General features: G+C 38.1%; 1 protein-coding gene and 1 long non-coding RNA gene across 2 annotated transcripts in view; one reads left to right on the top strand and one right to left on the bottom strand.

The window, feature by feature from the left end:
• Positions 1-1,583, bottom strand: part of LOC125803032 (uncharacterized) — a 32,183-nt gene extending 30,600 nt beyond the window's left edge. The window contains exon 1 of the long non-coding RNA XR_007440096.1: positions 1,504-1,583. This is a non-coding gene — a long non-coding RNA (uncharacterized LOC125803032). The remainder of the gene's footprint in view (positions 1-1,503) is intronic.
• Positions 1,584-4,126: 2,543 nt separating this feature from the next.
• LOC103043622 (cilia- and flagella-associated protein 46) overlaps positions 4,127-18,645 on the top strand; it is a 38,421-nt gene continuing 23,902 nt past the window's right edge. Inside the window, 12 exon segments of the mRNA XM_049480967.1 lie at positions 4,127-4,449; positions 5,079-5,176; positions 7,579-7,710; positions 7,973-8,037; positions 9,656-9,820; positions 12,622-12,745; positions 12,942-13,030; positions 13,664-13,686; positions 13,783-13,924; positions 17,157-17,256; positions 17,369-17,467; positions 17,748-17,938. Of these exon segments, the coding sequence (XP_049336924.1) occupies positions 4,395-4,449; positions 5,079-5,176; positions 7,579-7,710; positions 7,973-8,037; positions 9,656-9,820; positions 12,622-12,745; positions 12,942-13,030; positions 13,664-13,686; positions 13,783-13,924; positions 17,157-17,256; positions 17,369-17,467; positions 17,748-17,938 (1,283 nt within the window). The 5' untranslated portion in view covers positions 4,127-4,394.

The following is an 18,645-nucleotide window of genomic DNA, read 5'->3' as shown; positions in this document are numbered from 1 at the left end:
TACTGATATTTGCCCTTGCATGGAGACCTCATTAATAAGCTACAAATATCTGGGGAAATTTGAGATTAGGAAGCATGATTGTCGAGTATTCAAAGTAGGATGAACAATAGGAAACTTTAATGACTTCAGTGAATATGCCTTAGAATAATAGAACTAGTAGAACACCTAAAAACAAAGCACAACCCTAACACAGAGCTCTAATACCAATAACAGTAATGAACCAAGTTGTAGCACTTTAATTTAACTCCTTCACTATAAGATAGTACTGCATTTTGACAAAAAAAACAAAACAAAAAATGAAGAACAATCAAGGGTATAAATGTGCCCCAAAATGCATTGCAAGTCTCGCCAAATTGTTACAATAGGACTTAGATAAAGTCCAGATAAGTCACTGGGTATCAAATCCTCCAAAATGCAGACAAAATCGCCCAGAAAACTAAAACAAAAAAGCTAATAATCAGTCTATCAGCGGTATTGCAGGGTTTAATCAAACATGATCTTAAATAAAATACCTTATCTTAAATATCACCAATTACAAAAATATATATTTAAAATTGTTTTTGTATGTTTGTATTAGATGTGTGTTTTGTGCATTGTATGATGAGACACACAAACCAAACAAAAGTAATTACATTACATAAAAATAAGATTGCAAGCAATGAAAGTGCTCAAATATAATAACCAACACAAACCATGCTTATTAAAATTACCATCAGCAGCACTCCCTCTGTCTCTGCAAGGTTAGCTACAGTATCTACAAAACTGATAAAGGAAATTTCTAAAGTCTTAAAATTTCTTAATTTTGTCCATCCAGTCAATTTCAAACTGAAGTCGACATTTGGCTTGAAACCACCCAATCCGGCAACATTGCAAGCCGGCGTACGCTGTTCATTTCAGATATTTCTCCGTGTAGTTTCATTAATGTGAGGATTAGGTTGTAAACAGTGTAAATTTACCAGTCAGAGATTATAACATATTTAGCACAGAGCTTCACTTACTTTAATTCAGAGTTTGTGTATTTATGGAGTTTTAAACACAGCTAAGTCGTTCAGGTGTTCGTGTTTAAGCGACCTGAGCGGGCGCATGTAGCTTGACTCCGGTTTCAAATCGAGGGATTTGAGAATCACTGGTAAGATGGCGAAACAAGCGACCAAAGAAACCCACAAATGTAAGTACTGTCCTTTGTTAAAATGACGTTTAGCACTATATTACCATAGTTTAATGTGTAGTTTCAATGTTAATTGATCGAATTCTTCATAACAATCATAAATAAGTAGTACCGTTACTAGTAGTAGTTTGTCTTAGCTATCTAATTAGCATATCTAACGTTCCACCTTAAATGATGCTACAGACGGAAGAAGCTGCAGCATTTAAGGCGGAACGGAAAAATAAAATGAAGCTAATTTCAGCTCCCACTCACAGAGAGATTAAGAAATTGACAATAATAATTCATTTCTGCACCACCCCTCCCCTTTCTGAAGACATCAAAAGCCCTAAAGTTACCTAGTTAACCAGCAGCAGCTAGATTATTGAAGTTCAGCGCTTCTGAAGAAGTATCGGGTGCTTGAAGGGTTGTTCCCCCCCCCCAAAAAAAAAACATTGTGACCAAAAATCACCAGACGTTTAAAAAAAATGTTAAAGAGAAGAGAGTTCAGGAGGCAAGAACGGAAAAGAGTAATTATTACTTTTAAATGTTCTTGACTAGGACATAAAACTGTTATAAAATAACTAATATAATATAAAATAACTACTGTTACGATTTCCCACAATAGACCACTGAAGTCGTGTCGTCATTTTGTAGTAGGCGCCATGTTGTTTATTCCCATATTTGGGGCTCCTTTGGGGTTCCGTGTCTAAGCCGTCCAAGTCAATACGGGATTTGAATGGGCTTTTCAAAAACTGTCACATTCTGTGGTAAATAAATATGTTCAGAACCCAGTACGTTTTATTCTGTGTACATTTACCTCCTAAACATCACTGGATCCTCTGAATTTCGAGATCGTTTAAGGGGAGTAATCAGAAAAATGCTAAGTTTAAGCTAATGCTTAACTGACGTCACAGCACAGCGGCTCTTGAAATGACCCCGGACTGGATTCTGCACTACACCAGTGAACTCCCATCAGAAAGCGTTTTTGATTATTATGCTTCTTCACAGAGGATCATTAAAGCATTTAAACAGGTGAAAACTCTTTCAGTAATGTTGAGCAGTGTGATGTTAAGCAGTGTAGTCTGTGTAAGAGCTTTAAAAGGCAGATAATAAGAGAAAATGGCTCTCAGTTCGGTGGCGCTTCCCTGCAAGTTAAGTATTAAATTACGGTCATTAGTTTATACTAATTACAACACCTGACCTAAATAATCAACTAACTACATGCCCTCACTGCGGCGACAACGAACCAGAAACACCAATTTATTTCACTGCATAATAAAGACGGTAACGTTAAATGTTAAAACATGTTACAGCTGGTTCTGGAGTATAACTGACCTGTTTTAGTGATTTTATTCTGTGAGACTCTCCTCAGTAAGCGCAGTTAGTTCATTATTAGGCTCAGCTGTGTGTAAAATATTCCTAACTTACGGCCGGAGTTCTCTGGTGTTGCGCCGAAAACAGTCCCTTGCTAATCTCTGCAGCGGTGCCGGGAGGTCAGTTCACGCCGCTGTAGCATTAGTTTAAAGTTAGCATTTTTCTCATTACGACCTTTAAACGATCTCGAAATTCAGAGGATCCAGCGATGTTCAGGAGTAAAATGTACACAAAATAAAACGTACAGAGGTCTGAACAGATTTATTTACCACAGAATGTGACAGAGGCGGGTTTTAAAAAAAAAAAAAACATTCATTTTTCTCATAGGGAAAAACCGCTTAGAGCCGTACGAGCACTACAGAATGACGCACGACTTCAGTGGTCTATAAGAAATCGTGTAATTTGTGATCGAAATTTGTGTCGCTGACCAGTCATGTAGTGTGAAAGTCTCAACTACTGAAGGACTCAGGATTACAGCACAACCAGTCATGTAGTGTAAACAGCACAATGACCGAAAGACTCAAAAAGTAGTGTAGTGTGAATCTGGCATTAGTTGTTTTGCCATTTGCTTCAGACTTGGGCTGGTTTAAGCTTCTGAATGGCGGGTTTTAGACTGACTAATGAGGGAGCCATTTGACCAATGACCATCTTAGACCATCTAAAATCAGCTACAGAGAAAAGCTGGGTTTGAGATGTATGCCATGTTGCCAGTTCATTTTAGAGTCCAAAATTAGCTCGGGCCAGGATAATTCCAAGTTTTCCTTAAAGTAGAAGACTAGAACTGTTTATCTCATGTGTGTTTGTTCTGACCCAAGATGAAAAAGTCTGTCAAAATCACAATGGAACTACTTGTTTTATTTTCAATTTTTGTGTATTATGGCTCGCATGCCATGTTGCTAGTTCATTTTACAGTATAAAATTGTCTCGGGCCAGGGTAATTTTAGGTTTTTCTTAAAGTGGAAGACAAAATCATGTGAATTTGGTCTGGCCCAAGATGAAATATCCTTCAAAATCACATCGGAACATTAGCTTTATATTCATCATATTTGTGCAAAATGGCTCGTGTACCATGTTGCTAATTCATTTCACAGTATAAAATCAGCTCGGGCCAGGCTAATTCTAAGATTTCCTTAAATTAGAAGAATAGAACTCTTCATATCAAGTGTATTTGGTCTGGCCCAAGATGAAAAAAATCCTTTAAAATCACACTGGATCATCTGACTCATATTTTATAATTTTATTAAAGATATTTTTTTTATTATATATTAAATTGTTAATTATAAATTCAGTAATTAAAATAAATATTTTACAGTATACAATTAGCTCCGGCCAGGATAATGCCAGGTTTTCTTTAAAGTAGGAGGCTAATTCTCTATTTAAGATATTTTTTACTCAGGAAATGAATGAATTACACTAGAAGAGCAAATTCATGTTGTAAGTAAAACTGGAGAAAATAAGTGATGGAAGGTTGTGTATATAAAATTACATTTAAAAACATATTGTATATTTACATTTTTAATAAACAGCTGAACTGCTTTACCTCATTCTATCTCCTTCAGCAGTCAGTTAGCCTGCTAGCTAAGCTTCATTTCACAAGTAAACGGTGACATTTAGTTAACCTAGTTAATTAGTTACTTAGTTAGCAAGCTTAGCCTTATTTTTTTGTCCAGGAGCGAAGCCGTATCTATTTCTACTGTGGTTTGTTCTGTTTGACGCTTTTTAAAGGGCGAAATGTAATAGAAATAGCGGGCTCTAGCTAAGAGATACTTATTAACTAGCCAATTAGTTAGTTAGCCAACTCTAGCTGGTTACTACGACTAAAAGCAGAAGCTGCTCTTAATATTTGGACATTCCTGGTGTTCAACACAAATGAATGGAGCTTCAGATCCGCCACTGTTTAATACAGGCACAGGACAAAAACGGTAATAGTAGCTACTTGTTTTCTATTAAAACTGTAATGGTATTATAGTTAAGTAACTACATTAATTTAATTTCATGATGTCTTGTTTTAGTTTCCTAGAATTAATTAACCTAGTTTTTTTTCAGCCAATCTAACAGATAACGTTATTAGAACCTTTAACAACGTTTTAAAAAGGTTCCAGGAAGGTTAGCCTGTAACAATACAGAAAAAGGTTATAAGAACGTTCTAAAAACGTGCGACATTACCTAATAATGGTTTGCAATAACAACTTTATTAGAATGTTTCTCAACGCAACGTTACCAGTGACCCTGCAGCAACATTATTAGAACGTTTAAAAAGTAGTACTGGTACATACAGTAATATTATACTGAAAGATTTACTCTCTCTTCGAGCAGATCTTATTGGGTTTGAACCATTTAGGTATTTTCCCACCAGCTCGTAAATGCTTCAGCAGTGTATTATGTGTACTGGTTAGTAAAAGATGTGTGTGTTTGTTACACCAGATAAGACAAGCAGGTTGTTCAAGGACTGAACACACTGAAACGGTTTAGTAGCAACAACGGTTATTGGGGCTAACAGTTTCCTGGGTCACTTTATCAGTATGGCTTCTGTTGACCTATCATTATTTTTTTGCAGAAGCTCTGAAGAAAGCATATGGCCTAATTAAAGAAGGAAAGACACCAGTGTGTCTCCTCCCTGAGCTGTATGTGTTGTGTTCAGAGCAAGCACTACAGGTAAGAGATATAAGCCTTGCACAGATTAAACCTAAAGTTAATAAAAAAGTAAAAAGTAACATTAAGAAAACAAATCTCAGTATAATGAGTGGTTCTTGCTGAGTTGAAAAACTGCTTCATGTAGCTAGGTTACTTTAAGTCACTTTATTTTGTATGCCTTTAGTTCATATTGCACTTCCAGGATACATTTAGTTAGCTAAAGCCATAGTTAATATTCATACTGTGGCAAATATAGTTTGGACATTTCAAAAGAAAAATCCATATCCTGTGTCCCATAAAAAACTAGGGCTTTGGGAACACTGTGCTGATAAGCAGAGTCTGGATATTTAGTTGAGCTGTCTGACATTAGCAGCTATGTGATTGCTTGGCTTGCATGACCTGGGCAAATTTTCCACAGGCGTGGATAGGATTGAAATCAGAAAGTTGCTAGAAAATGCACACAGAAATGTGCCAAAGACTGCAGATACTGATAAAAGAGTTGTACAATTTTCATCTTTTTTCCTAAGAGAAAAATTGTAACTGAAATATCCCTAAATAAATAGAAAATGAAAAGGTTTAGAGGTGAATAACCAGCCCTAATACATAATGGTGTATTAAATCAGTATACTAAGAAGTGAAGGTAAACTTTTTTGTGGCTTTTTCATGCTTACACAGGAAAAAAATAAACAAACAAAAAAATATAATGCTAATCGTAATCTCTGAGCATCATCCACATGCTGTTTGTGAACGTGTGACATTTGAATGGTGAGATGAGCATTTCACACTCCCCACTTTCTAAAGAAAAATCTTTTTTTATGAAGAAATCTCAGCAGTGAGGATAAGCACACTTTTATATGCACACTGCTGAGGCGTTGAATTTAGTGCTCCACAGATCTGCGAAATGCATGCAGCATCTCAGCCTGCAGCAGAGAGGGACTGAATGAAGTGGGGAGGGGGCTTTGTATCCCCACCACAATCATGCAGGGCGCCCCTTCCAGGCAGAATGACAGCAGGATCAGGCTGTGCTTTGGAGAGATAACACTAGCGAAGTTAATTGGTCACAGGACCTTTTTTTGGTACGTCTTTTTGACGTGCTGTGATTTTACTGTACCCATTGCTTATATATGGTCAGGGCCAAGTATACGGAAATAACACAAAGGGGCAGCAGTGCTCTGTTCTGTGTGCCATAAGGGCAAATATAAAGGAAATAATAGGTTGCAGTTATCATGTCTTCCTTTTGGGGTTTTTAATTAAATAACTTATGATTATGTAATACTTATTATTTGAATTTAATCTTTACTCTTCTTTCACTGTAGGGTTGGGCGGTTTTACTGGTTATTTTTGCTAATATTATTCCACACACTAAGAAAAGTAAGTACAGATTTGTACTTAAAAGAGTACAAAGCTTGTCGCTGGGGCTGTACCTTATATTGAGGTACAAAAAAGTACCTTTCAGTGAAAGTCCTTTTTTGTACTCATGTTTTTGTGCCAGTAAAGATTATAAAGATTATAAACAGTATCATCAACTAAATATGGCTCAAAAACTTGATGATCCAAAATTGTCTGGCTTTCAAATGAAAAATGTGAAGTTAAAATAAATATTGTTTATTAGTACAGTGATACAGAATACTGAATGTACCCTTTGGCTGGTTAAATGGTACAAATTTGTACTTATTGCTGTTAGAAGTTACTTTGTACTTCAGAGGGAACAAATCTGACCCTGTAAAGACCAATATTGTACCTTTGAGGGTACAATTGTGAAGAGTGTACCTTTGAGTACAAAAAAGTACTCATATCGTACCTCTGTTTTTTAGAGTGCATATGACATGTTCTATAATGAATAGCTACATTGTATAATGTTATTTTATTATAATGTCAGTCTTACAATGTTTAATTTTTTATTTGACAATATAAACAAAGCTGTAAATAAGTAGTGCACTGGTGCTGATTCATAAATTGCATATTAAACAGCCCTAAATCCAAGGCTAGGCTGCATAAGACACTTCCTTTAGCTCCCTGAGAAACCATGGGTCACATTGGAAATTTATACCTGTCTGAAACAGAGAACTGCTACATTATCTATGTAGGGCTAAGCTGAGGAAGTCTGAAAGTGCTGGTGTACAAGAGCTTTTAAAAGTCATGATTTTCCCACTGGATCATATTTTACATGCTAAAATAATGCGCTGCCTTTTCAGCATGAAGCAAGCCATGTTTGATTAAAGATACTTCACAAAGGGAAAAAATGTGTAAACACATTAATTTAGCCTATACTTGCATTGCTATTCCAATATTAGGAAATTAATTTCATAATCAATTGAGAATGAAGTGATGGTACTGTAATGTAAAAAGTTGCATCCAGAAAGTGTATCAGATGTCAGTCATCTGGACACAGGTGTATTTTAGTGTGTTTGCTGTGCTTTCAGCTGGGCTGTAAGGAGATCGCAGAGCATTGCCTAATGATGTATTTTGAGACCAACCCCCCATCGAATCAGTTTCTATGCCGCGCTTACTTCTGCCAGGCTCAGTTGAACTCGCCCCACACTGTCACCACTGTGGTGAGTAGCCCTGTTGCACAGAATCTTTGCATACCTTTGCGTCATTTCCAAAGAGTGTTATATAAGGTGCATGAGTCATAGGGGTTCATGGGAACATATGCAACATGCACAGATCATGAACACATCGTTTCTCTTGGTGCATGCGATTAGTCATTGTAAGTTGTTATAAAAAAAAAAAAATTTTTTGCTATTCTCTGGTGTTTGCAACAGGCACATCAGAGCCCTCATTTTACTGCTCTTTGTGTGTCTGTTCCATTTTCAGGAGGATATGGATGAGGCTGCGATGTACTATCTAAAGGCCATAGAGATTTCCAAAGACAACCCGAGGTAGAGTGTGATGTTAGCAGGGAATAGGAGCAGTGCTTTTCCATCTCCATTCTTGACCAAAGAGATACAAGCCTGTGCTATTTTTTGACATAACAGACTGTGTTGAATGCACTGATGTTCTGCTGCTTTTCTGGTTAAAAGCATCAACTGAAATAGGCTAGATATATTTCAGGAGAGAGTACTATTTTCAGGTGCTTGGTAGAAATAACTTCACTACCAAGTTCATACTGAAATAATAAAAAAAAAACATTATACTGATGATACTGTTTTTTTGTGTTTATTTTATGTTTAGGAACCCATACCTTTTTGCTTAGGAGTGCTGCTGGAGATTTCTCTTTCACAACCACAAATGCACATCAAAGTGTCAAAAACATTTGACCTGTCTACTCACTAAATATTAGAATATTCCAGATTAAAATAAATCCTGTGTTGCTGTTCCTGTCATTTGTTAGTTATCGAGAGAGACAAGTGAGGTACTGCTCAGCAGGAGCCTTTTGCCCATAATGAACACAACAAGTCATAGGGGGTAGTGTGATGATGTCACTGTAACTGTCGCTGGTTTGCTGGAAAAATGAAAAAGGATGGACTGTTCTGCTTCTGTGCAGCAGGATTGTGAATTAATGGAAATAGTATTTTTGTGTTAATATGTACATATCAAATCAAGACATATGATGGCATAGAATAGCATAGAATTTTTTTGAAAATTGCATCTGGAATATGTGACTGTACATAAATACAATTATTATTATATATTATTATTATATTAATATATAAATTAAAAGTCTCCATCCCACAGCTGTTACTGAACAAAAAGGTAAGATAGTATATTATTTTTTATTGTTTTTATCTTTTGCAGAAGTTGCGGAATTGGCATCTTACATCAAATAATTTTAGAGGTGTTGGTACCACCTACCATATTTCTAGTATTGTGATATCCCTAGTAAAAAGTGCAGAAAAAAGTCATTACAAACAAACAGCCTTGACAATTTCTGCAGTTCATGCATGTTAAGTTGAGGAGATCTGTTGTGAACTTCCATTTCATCTTTGATGGATAACAAATTACTGATTTGGGTCTGCTTTAAAAGTGTATAGCCCCTATCCAAGCTAAAACATATTGGATGTGGAGCATGCTAATGTGCGTGAAGCTCCCTGGTGAATAAATTAGCCCTCAAATAGAGTCTTCAACCCCTTTTTTGGTTTGATGATTCCCCTTTGGATCCACATCACTCCTGTGGCTCATTTTAAGGCTATTTGCATGAACCCAGACTTAAGGTCACCACAGGGCGAAAATTGAGATGTTCAGAAAAATCAGACGGGGTTTTCCCAGTAGCAGCAGCCCTGAATAATAAAACTGGTTTCAGTGTCCCAAAAGCAGCACTGTGTAAAGATAATCTTAACTGTTAGAAAGTGTTCAAAGTGATGCTCACTCGGCAGCTTTTGGGAAAACAAAGTCTGAATATTTTATTCACATCACTGTCTTGGCATGACTTGCTTCTCTGTCCCTCTCTCTGGCTTTTCTTCACTGTATTTTCTTCTTGTCTTTTTCTCTCTATCTCTCTCAACCCCCGCCCTTTCTGTTTCTTCTGCTCATCACTCTGTCTCTCTCTTTGCTTTGCAGGTACCACTTTCTGGTCTTCAATGCATCGCTCCTGTACTTCCAGACTGTGTGTGCATTCCTGCGACCTGGCCAGTGGCAGCACCTGGTCTGCTCTCTCTCACAGGTGGTCAGCGCTCTGGAGGCAGTGCTGGAGCCCGATTACGCTTGGCGGGCTGAACTTATGCTGTGAGAGCTTGCAGATCTCCATTTTTAATCTGAACGTTTAAAAGAGGTTCAAGAAGTCTTGTGGAAATATAAAAAAATCAATACAAAAAATGGGGCTTTATCTAATTTCTGTTAACAATTAAAATATAAAATTAGCCTAGATGTTTTTAAAATTGTCTAAAGTGCATGTTCATGTGTAGTTTAGTAGAATAATTTGTCCACAAGAGAGCAGAAGTTAGCTTCATATTTACAATATTTTTGTTAAACTAACAGTATTCTAAACTTGTTTTAACAAATGTTTAACAAAAATTTCTGCATGTCTATCCATATTTAACAAAAAATGGATTTTTATATATATATAAATCAGTGGTGGATGCTGGTCTTTCAAGGAGGGGAAGCTCAATTTCGGCCTACATCTTAACATATGTAGTTTTATTTATACAAAAATTCTCCTCTCCCTGAGATGTTTTTTTTTTTTTTTGTAAACAAAACGCATTATTTATTTATTTTTTTACATTAGTTTTCACTACACAACAAAAAGGTACCCATTCTTTACATTGAACAATTACATAAAAAAGACGCTATGACATGAATAAACATAAAATGATCAGTAAAAAAAAACATTACGCAAAATCTTTAAAGTTGGTAAAGGAAAAAAATGCAGATAAATTTAGTTCCTTTTTGGAAAGTTTTAATTTCCTTAAATAATCCCTTTATTAATTTAAATTATTTAAATTATTTTTTAATGATAACACAATATTAGTATTTTTATCAAAGAAAATGCCGCTATAAGGATTAGGAAAGTCTCAGGTTCAACCATGAAAATACTCCCATCACGAGTTTTACACTAAAATATCGCTGATTCGCTCATTTCGCTGTCAATCAAGAAGGGACTCCGCCTCAGACAGATCATCCAATCATCATGCAGAAGCTGAGCGTCCGGGCCGGCCGAGGCCAGCCCACTGCTCCATAGACCCCCAGAGACGCTGAGCGTCCGATGGGCGGGACAAAGCCCAGCATTTATCCAATGACTCGTCTCGTTTCGCCGCGCGCTTTGCTCCGCTATTGAGCTCGGTGGACGCTCAGCGTCCGCACTGTTTAAAGCAGCGCTGTGGGAATGAGTGAGAGGAAAGCCGCGACGTTACCAGTGATAAGAAGCTGATTCTGAACTAAGTTCAGCGCGGTGTAGCGCATATTTAATCAGTGACATGTACACAAAATAGTATATATTTAATCACTTATTTTTTTTACATTTTAGGGGAAACTGAGCTTCCCTTGCAGTCTTAGAGCAATCGCCACTGATATAAATATAGAAAATATAATACAATAGAAACTGCTCACTCACAGGAAGCTGCAGTTTTTCATCCAACCACTAGTCGGAGCTGCAGTAGCAGAGCACAAGCCCTGCTGTCTTCACTCAGTCACAGAGCTACAGCCCAGCCACGGGCTACAGGCAAAGCTCAGTCAGTCTGGAGGGTTTTTACAGTTTCTGCAGTTCATATGTAGGACTAATGCGCCTCGCAATGAAAAGAAAAACGATTTAACCACAATAACTGGATAATACCGCTCTCTACAGCAGCTAACCTCAGGAGCGGTCACAGAGCTGGGTTAGCTCACAAGCTCAGCAGCAAACAGCGGCATCAGTCACGAAGCTAGTTAGCGCACAAGCTAACAACAGCAGGGGACTATAGTCAGTGTTTTTAGAGCTGGATATGCATAAGTTTTCGCTCCTCACTGCAGTTTCTGTGTGCTCACACTCCAGCTCCTTCACTCCGTATCGGTTTATACTGGACGCGCTGAGGAAGCCGCAGTTCCGCTCAGTTTGCGCGCTGCTCACCTCAGAATGTTTATAACTACGCGGTTTAGTGAACACAGCTGCCAGGTAAGACTTTAGAAGGCTACTGAAGACTATTAAAGTCTATTAGAGGTTATTGAAAGGATTATTGGGGAGGGGACAGAAATCAGTACAGGCTGGTTAGATAAGTGATTCACGCCCTCGCTGCAGGCTGGATTTTTAGCCCAATCTAAACTCTAGCTGGAAGAACAACAGCTCTAGATTACTATTGTTCTTAATAAAATAATGTATTATTAGTTATATATTAACAGTAAATATGACCTATTTTAAGCAGTAAGCTAACTCCGAAAAACAGGCTGTGAGGTGGTTGATGTTGGGATACACATTCCTGCGGTATTGGCATATAAATATAAAAATTCTGGTGTCTTATATTTACACATAACTTATATCACTCCTGAAAAGCGTTTATTTTGGTCAGTAACACTCTTCTGTTAATTTACTATCAGTGTAAATTAACAGTGTTTGCTTAGGTGTGGATGTAATTAGGGGAATCTGTACCAGGTTTGCCTGACATCTGTGTGGCATTTGGCCCCGCCCAAGATCGGTATCGGCGATCGGCCGATCGAGGTGAAAGACGATCGGCGATCGGCATCGGCCCCAAAAACACTGATCGGTCCATCATATATATATATATGTATGAACCCCGAAATAAACAAATATTTTAATTTATATATTATTAATAATTATAATATTTTTACTATCACAGCTGCAAATGTTATCAGGTTTAATGTGTTATCTTAATTGTTTTTATTTTTATAATATAACCATGAATTTCTGAAGGATTTTATTTTAGTTCTGTTTTACTAAAGACACGTTGCATGTCTGACTGAGCAGATCCGTTTTGGCAAATAGAGACAGAACTTGAGTTTAATACTTTTTGATTGTTTTTGAGAAAGCCTGCTTAAGTAGTCAGTAGTTATCTTTAAATGACGTGTAAGAGCTGCCACTGATTCACATTTGTGTTTAGACATCTTGTTGAGTGCCTGTTGGATACTGGGAAACACAAGGAGGCAGCTGCCTTTGCCAAGGTCACCTCTGAGTTTATAGAAGCGCATAAACCTGAAATATATCCGCACATTTTCTCCATACAGGTAAATCATTTGCTCTTTGTCTTTACGCTGTTGACACCTTTTATTAGAACCTGTTTGGACAGCTGAGCCCCCTCACACTCTGACAGTTTCTGCAATCCATTTTTCACAAGAAATAGCTAATGTTTGCTGTTGGTTTATGTATTTTTCAGTGTTTTGACAACAGCATTTAAAATCTGTGTTTTGACCTGATTTCCAGGTACGCCATGATCTTCTAGATGCCTCCCAAACTGTAGGAAAACGAAGTCATAAATTACTTGTCATCTACAAGATACAGAAACTTAAACAGTGAGTGAATTTATGGCCTTTTCCTTTCTTTGTCATGAGGGTTTATATGATACAATATTCTAAAATATTTCTACACTGTAGAGATTTAGGAGTATTTACTATTTTAGAATTTAGTATTTTGGTAGATTACTCTTTTAGAATGTTTCTTAGTATGTTTCTGTTGTTTACAAATTAGACAAAGTTTACATATGTCTTTCTATTGAATGTTTGGAACTGTTATATTGTTTCAAACTGTTTTATTCATATTGCCAAGAATATAATTATCGCAAAAATATCATAATATTATCTTCAGGTTATATTGTCCACCCCTATTAAAGATTTTCTTAAAGAAGCCACCACATGAAGAAAGTGCCTACTTTGTATTATTGTCCAGTGTATGAATAAATATTTCTGCTAGCCTCTGTAGAATGTTTGAAAGGGCCTCTGCCTTTGATGAAGTGGTGTGGGCTAGTTTCTGACCCTTTAGAAGAAAGCCCACAGGGTGTGTGACAAATCTAAATTTTTGCTATCCATTCTGGAACTAAAGTTTGAGGCATCTTTTGATTCACATTGTACATCTTTGAGTATCTAAGCATTAATGCCCTGTCAGCATTCCTGTCATATACTGTTCATATTTAAATGTTGTACTTTCAGGGTTTTGTCCAAACTGTTTCACAGTCACTTAATTATCCCTGACTCACTAAGAATAGTAATATATTTGCAATGTTTCTGTCTGTCCATCTGTCCGTCTGTCTGTGTCCCCTGCATTGCAGAAGTGAGTGAAGTCAGTAATGAAACTGCTGAACTGAAGGGGGTTTTGCTCTTGCTGAGCCAGTCATCCCAGGCTGAATCACCCGTTTCTTACAGTTCTAGTCCTGATTCTGATGACCGCTCCCTCATTCTTTCATCTGACAGGTAGACCAGATACTTCATGGTTTGACTGTAGTGTAGACATTTATGGACGGGTACACACAGGGGTGAATGCAAAAAAATAAATCTTAGCAAGTAAAATTTTTTAAATTTAAGGCAATAAATCTTATTTTCTTCCCTGATAAGACTTTTTGTCTTACTAAGCATTGTAAGTGTTAGATTATTTTGCTTATTTTAGGGATAATTATCTTAATCGTTCTTACTTAGAATGTGGACCTTATTTTAAGTCATTTGAACTCAAAATAAGCACAATCAATCAGCAATCAAGTTATTCTGATTCTTGTGACTTTTTTGCTTGATTTAGGTGTTTCTTCACACATTTTGAGACTTTGCCATTGCTTTTTGTAGGAAATCTTACTAAGAAAATTTTGCTTATCCCATTGGCAGATTTTTTTGCCTTATATACATATATTATATATCCACACTAAGCTCCTGTTTGGACAACCTCTGTCCTCTTACATCTCGAGCCATTAGCTCAAACAAACCGCAGCCATGGCTTAAAAATGACACACTCAGGGAACTACGCTCCAAACTCCGAGCTGCCGAAAGAAAATGGCAAAAAACCCAAAAACAAGCAGACCTAAGCAATTACCAACTGCTCCTGGCTTCTTTTTCAGCCAACCTCACTACTGCTAAAGCTGAATTTTATCACAATAAATTCTGCTCTCTCACAGACTCCCGGAAACTATTTGCTACATTTAAATCACTACTCAACCCTCCGCCTCCTCCTCCGGCTACATGCCTTACGGCTCAAACACTTGCCTCATTCTTTACTGGCAAAGTGGCGGCCATCAGCAACCAGTTTACTGATGCACAATGTAGCAGTCCTACTGCATCCTCTACTGCCCGGTGTCCCTCCACCAAAGGCGTTGCTTTCTCCTCGTTCACTCCTCTCACTGAGAACGAGACACTGGCTCTCCTAACACGTAGCCGCCCTACTACGTGTCCGCTTGACCCAATTCCTTCAAACCTACTGCAAACTATCGCACCTGCAATCATTCCGGTTATCACTCACACGATCAATGCCTCTTTAACTTCTGGTGTATTCCCGACTGCTTTCAAACAAGCACATGTGACACCACTGCTTAAAAAGCCTTCTCTCAACCCCGCCCAGGTTTACAACTACAGACCGGTCTCACTGCTACCCTTTCTCTCTAAAACACTAGAAAGAGCTGTTTTAAATCAGGTCTCTGGCTTCCTCTCCCAGAATGACCTTCTGGACCAGAACCAATCTGGGTTCAAAAAAGGACACTCTACCGAGACGGCTCTGTTGTCTGTGACTGAAGCGTTGAAAACTGCCAGAGCTGCAGGTCAGTCCTCAGTGCTCATTCTGCTGGACCTCTCGGCCGCATTTGACACAGTCAACCATGACTTCCTCCTAACTATACTCTCAAACATGGGGATCGCAGACAATGTGCTGTCATGGTTCAGATCGTACCTCACTGGGTGCTCGTTCAAGGTGTCGTGGCAAGGACAGCTGTCCTCAGCCCGCTCCTTATCCACTGGGGTTCCCCAAGGTTCGGTACTGGGACCCCTTCTCTTCTCCATATACACCACCTCTCTTGGTCAGGTTATCCGCTCACACGGATTTTCCTACCATTGCTTTGCTGATGACACCCAGCTATACCTGTCGTTCTCACCTGAAGATCACTCAATCTCTGCACGGATATCGCAGTGTCTCTCTGACATATCCTCATGGATGAAGGAGCATCACCTTCAGTTAAATCTCTCAAAGACTGAACTTCTGGTTATACCAGCAAAACCATCTTTTCAACACAACTTCTCTATAAGTATCGACTCTCTCTCTCTCTCACCGACAAAGGTTGCTAGGAACCTGGGTGTTCTGGTTGATACCAACTCTCCTTCACGCACCATGTGGCCTCAGTTGCTCGGTCCTGCCGCTTTGCGCTCTATAACATCCGAAAAATTAGACCGTTCTTGACGCAACAGGCCACCCAACTCCTGGTGCAAGCGGTCGTCATCTCACGCCTCGACTACTGCAATGGCCCGCTAACTGGCCTCCCGGCCTGTGTAGTAAAACCACTCCAGATGATCCAGAACGCAGCAGCACGTCTGGTCTTCAACCAGCCAAAACGGGCACATGTCACCCCGCTGCTCATTGAGCTCCATTGGCTACCAGTTGATGCTCGCATCAAATTCAAAGCTCTTACAATCGCCTACAAGGTGATGACAGAACAGGCTCCTTCCTACCTGCACTCGCTCCTGAAGGCATACGCTACCTCCCGGCCGCTGCGCTCCTCCAGTGAACGTCGCCTCGCTTTGCCAAACATTCACACAAAGCAATCCAGACTGTTCTCATACAGAGTTCCCCAATGCTGGAACAAACTACCTTCCACTACCAGATCAGGAGAATCTCTTGCTATCTTTAAGAAACTCCTGAAGACAGAGCTCTTCAAAGAGCACTTACTCTCTTAACACCTCTAACACACTAACTACTTCTAACCTCATTTCCTTCTTCCTCTCCTTCACTCCTCCATCCTATTACTCCCCTTTGTCCTCCTTTTATCCCTATCCAAAGATGTTTTACCTTTAAACTTATCTTACATTGTACTTGACTATTTTAAGTCGCTTTGGACAAAAGCGTCTGCCAAATGTAATGTAATGTAATGTAATGTAATATTTGTCTTAATTTGCATAATTTTTTTATCTAGTTTTTGCCAATGGATTTTTTGCAGTGTATTATTTATATGGCAATAATTAGTCCTGTGGAGATTTATAAACTTCCATAATGAAGAGTATTGTCAAATGGAAAGTTTTTTAAAAATGTTTTCTCATAAGATAAACAATACTTAAAATGTTTATCTGTGGGAAATCTGGAAAAAACATCCACAGGTATAATTTCTGAAAAGAGCTGATCAAGAAGCCCTTAGTGAGAAACTAAATATCAAAAAGAACATTTACTAATCAGGAAGAAGCTGATGGTGCTTTTAGGGAAACTGACCATCCCAGATCATTAAATTAGATTAAACTAAAATGAAACTATCATTAGATTGTTACTGTGGTATATTCTTATACATAATTAACCAACAAGTAGTTTGTATATACAGTATTGCTACTAAAAACGCAGATAAAATTGTGTACAGGCTGTGTTTTAATAATATATAAGCACAATAAAGTAAGCTTTAGATTGGCTCATTTTGAATTTCATAAAAAAAAGTAAATGTCATGACCCCATGATAAATATCTGCTTTAATAGGATTGAGCTTCTGTTGGAGTTGGCCTTCTTCTGTATGCAGCTGAAAGAGCACAGGGTTGCAGAAGGCTGCCTTAAGGAGCTACAAGCTATAGAGGGCACCGTGAGTGGATTGACAGATCCTTACTGCCTGCCAAGATCTTTCAGACATGGCAGATAGATTGTCATTGCTTTTTTACTGTATTAATCTTTTTTATGTTCGATTTTCTACACAGACTGTTGCTCAGCGCATTAAGCTGGAGTGTGTTGAGTGTGAGCTGACCCTTAAGGGACAGGTCAGCCGCATCGAGGACTACACCAAAAGCAGTGTGGAGGTGCTAATTTGTGTTTCTTAATATGTGACGTGAGATGTGGCTGATGTATTTTTAGCAAAAACACAGATGAGCTCCAGATGGTGTTAATCCATACTGGGTGCTTGATGCTGCCAACAGAGGGCAACATCTGTGCTGAGACATAGAGAAACACATAATTGCCTTAAGTGTATAGAGTATGTACGGAAAATTAAATGAATGTTTCATGTTAGTTTGGCTATTGTGCATATGTAGGCAGTACATAATGCACTATATTAAGTGTGAATATGTTTTCTTCACTCAGGCCCAGCTTGCAGTATTTGGGCGATTGGAAGCTCTGCTCCAGAGAGCAGTGAGAGAAGGAGAAGGGGAGGTGACGCAGTGTGTGTGTGCTGCTCAGTGGAACAGCTGTCTGCCCCTTCTTCAGCACAACCTCCGGAGGAGCATCAAAAGACCTCTGCTCAATCTTGCACATGCACTGGATGACATCAACAGGTATGCATGTAAAAAAAAAAATAAATACTGTTTTACTACCATTACTACTATCTGGACAAAAAATGCAGGTCAATGAGCTCTAGCAAAACTAGACGGAGAAAAACATATCAGTGTTTTTGAAGCTGATATTGATATTATATGTGGAATAATTATTAGGGCGGGATGTCACATTAACCTAACCAGGTAAACCTGGTAATGCATCATTGTGCAGTACCATCACAATGGCCACTATTACATTACAATAGAGTACCATCTCAATTTCCACTATGCCATCACAATCGCCACTATAACATCACAATGGAGTATTGTCTCAAAGGCCATTATGACATCAGAATGAAGTACCATCACAATAGCTGTTCTGACATTACAATAGGACTGCAACTAATGGCTATTTTTCAACAAGAAACCTCTCTGAAATTATTGTTTGTCTTTCAGAAAATATATATATATTTTAATGAAGTCTGTAGTTACTATAAAATATAACTTATTTTTATTGAAGAGGACAGAGTACAGTGTCACTTTAACACTTATCCAGCTAACATTAGTTTATCGAATGTTAGTGATTTTAATGAAGGGTTGAAGCCTGTTAAAACTCACCTCAGCAGCTATCTGCAGTAAATTTAACTCATCATATGTAATATAGAAATCAGTGTTTAAACTGACATTCTGTTCATCTGCAGGCATATGGAAATTCGGAGGTAACTGTA

This window comes from Astyanax mexicanus, chromosome 7 (genome assembly GCF_023375975.1).
Source record: "Astyanax mexicanus isolate ESR-SI-001 chromosome 7, AstMex3_surface, whole genome shotgun sequence".
Classification (NCBI taxonomy): Eukaryota; Metazoa; Chordata; class Actinopteri; order Characiformes; family Acestrorhamphidae; genus Astyanax; species Astyanax mexicanus.
This window is presented reverse-complemented; position numbering and strand designations above follow the sequence as displayed.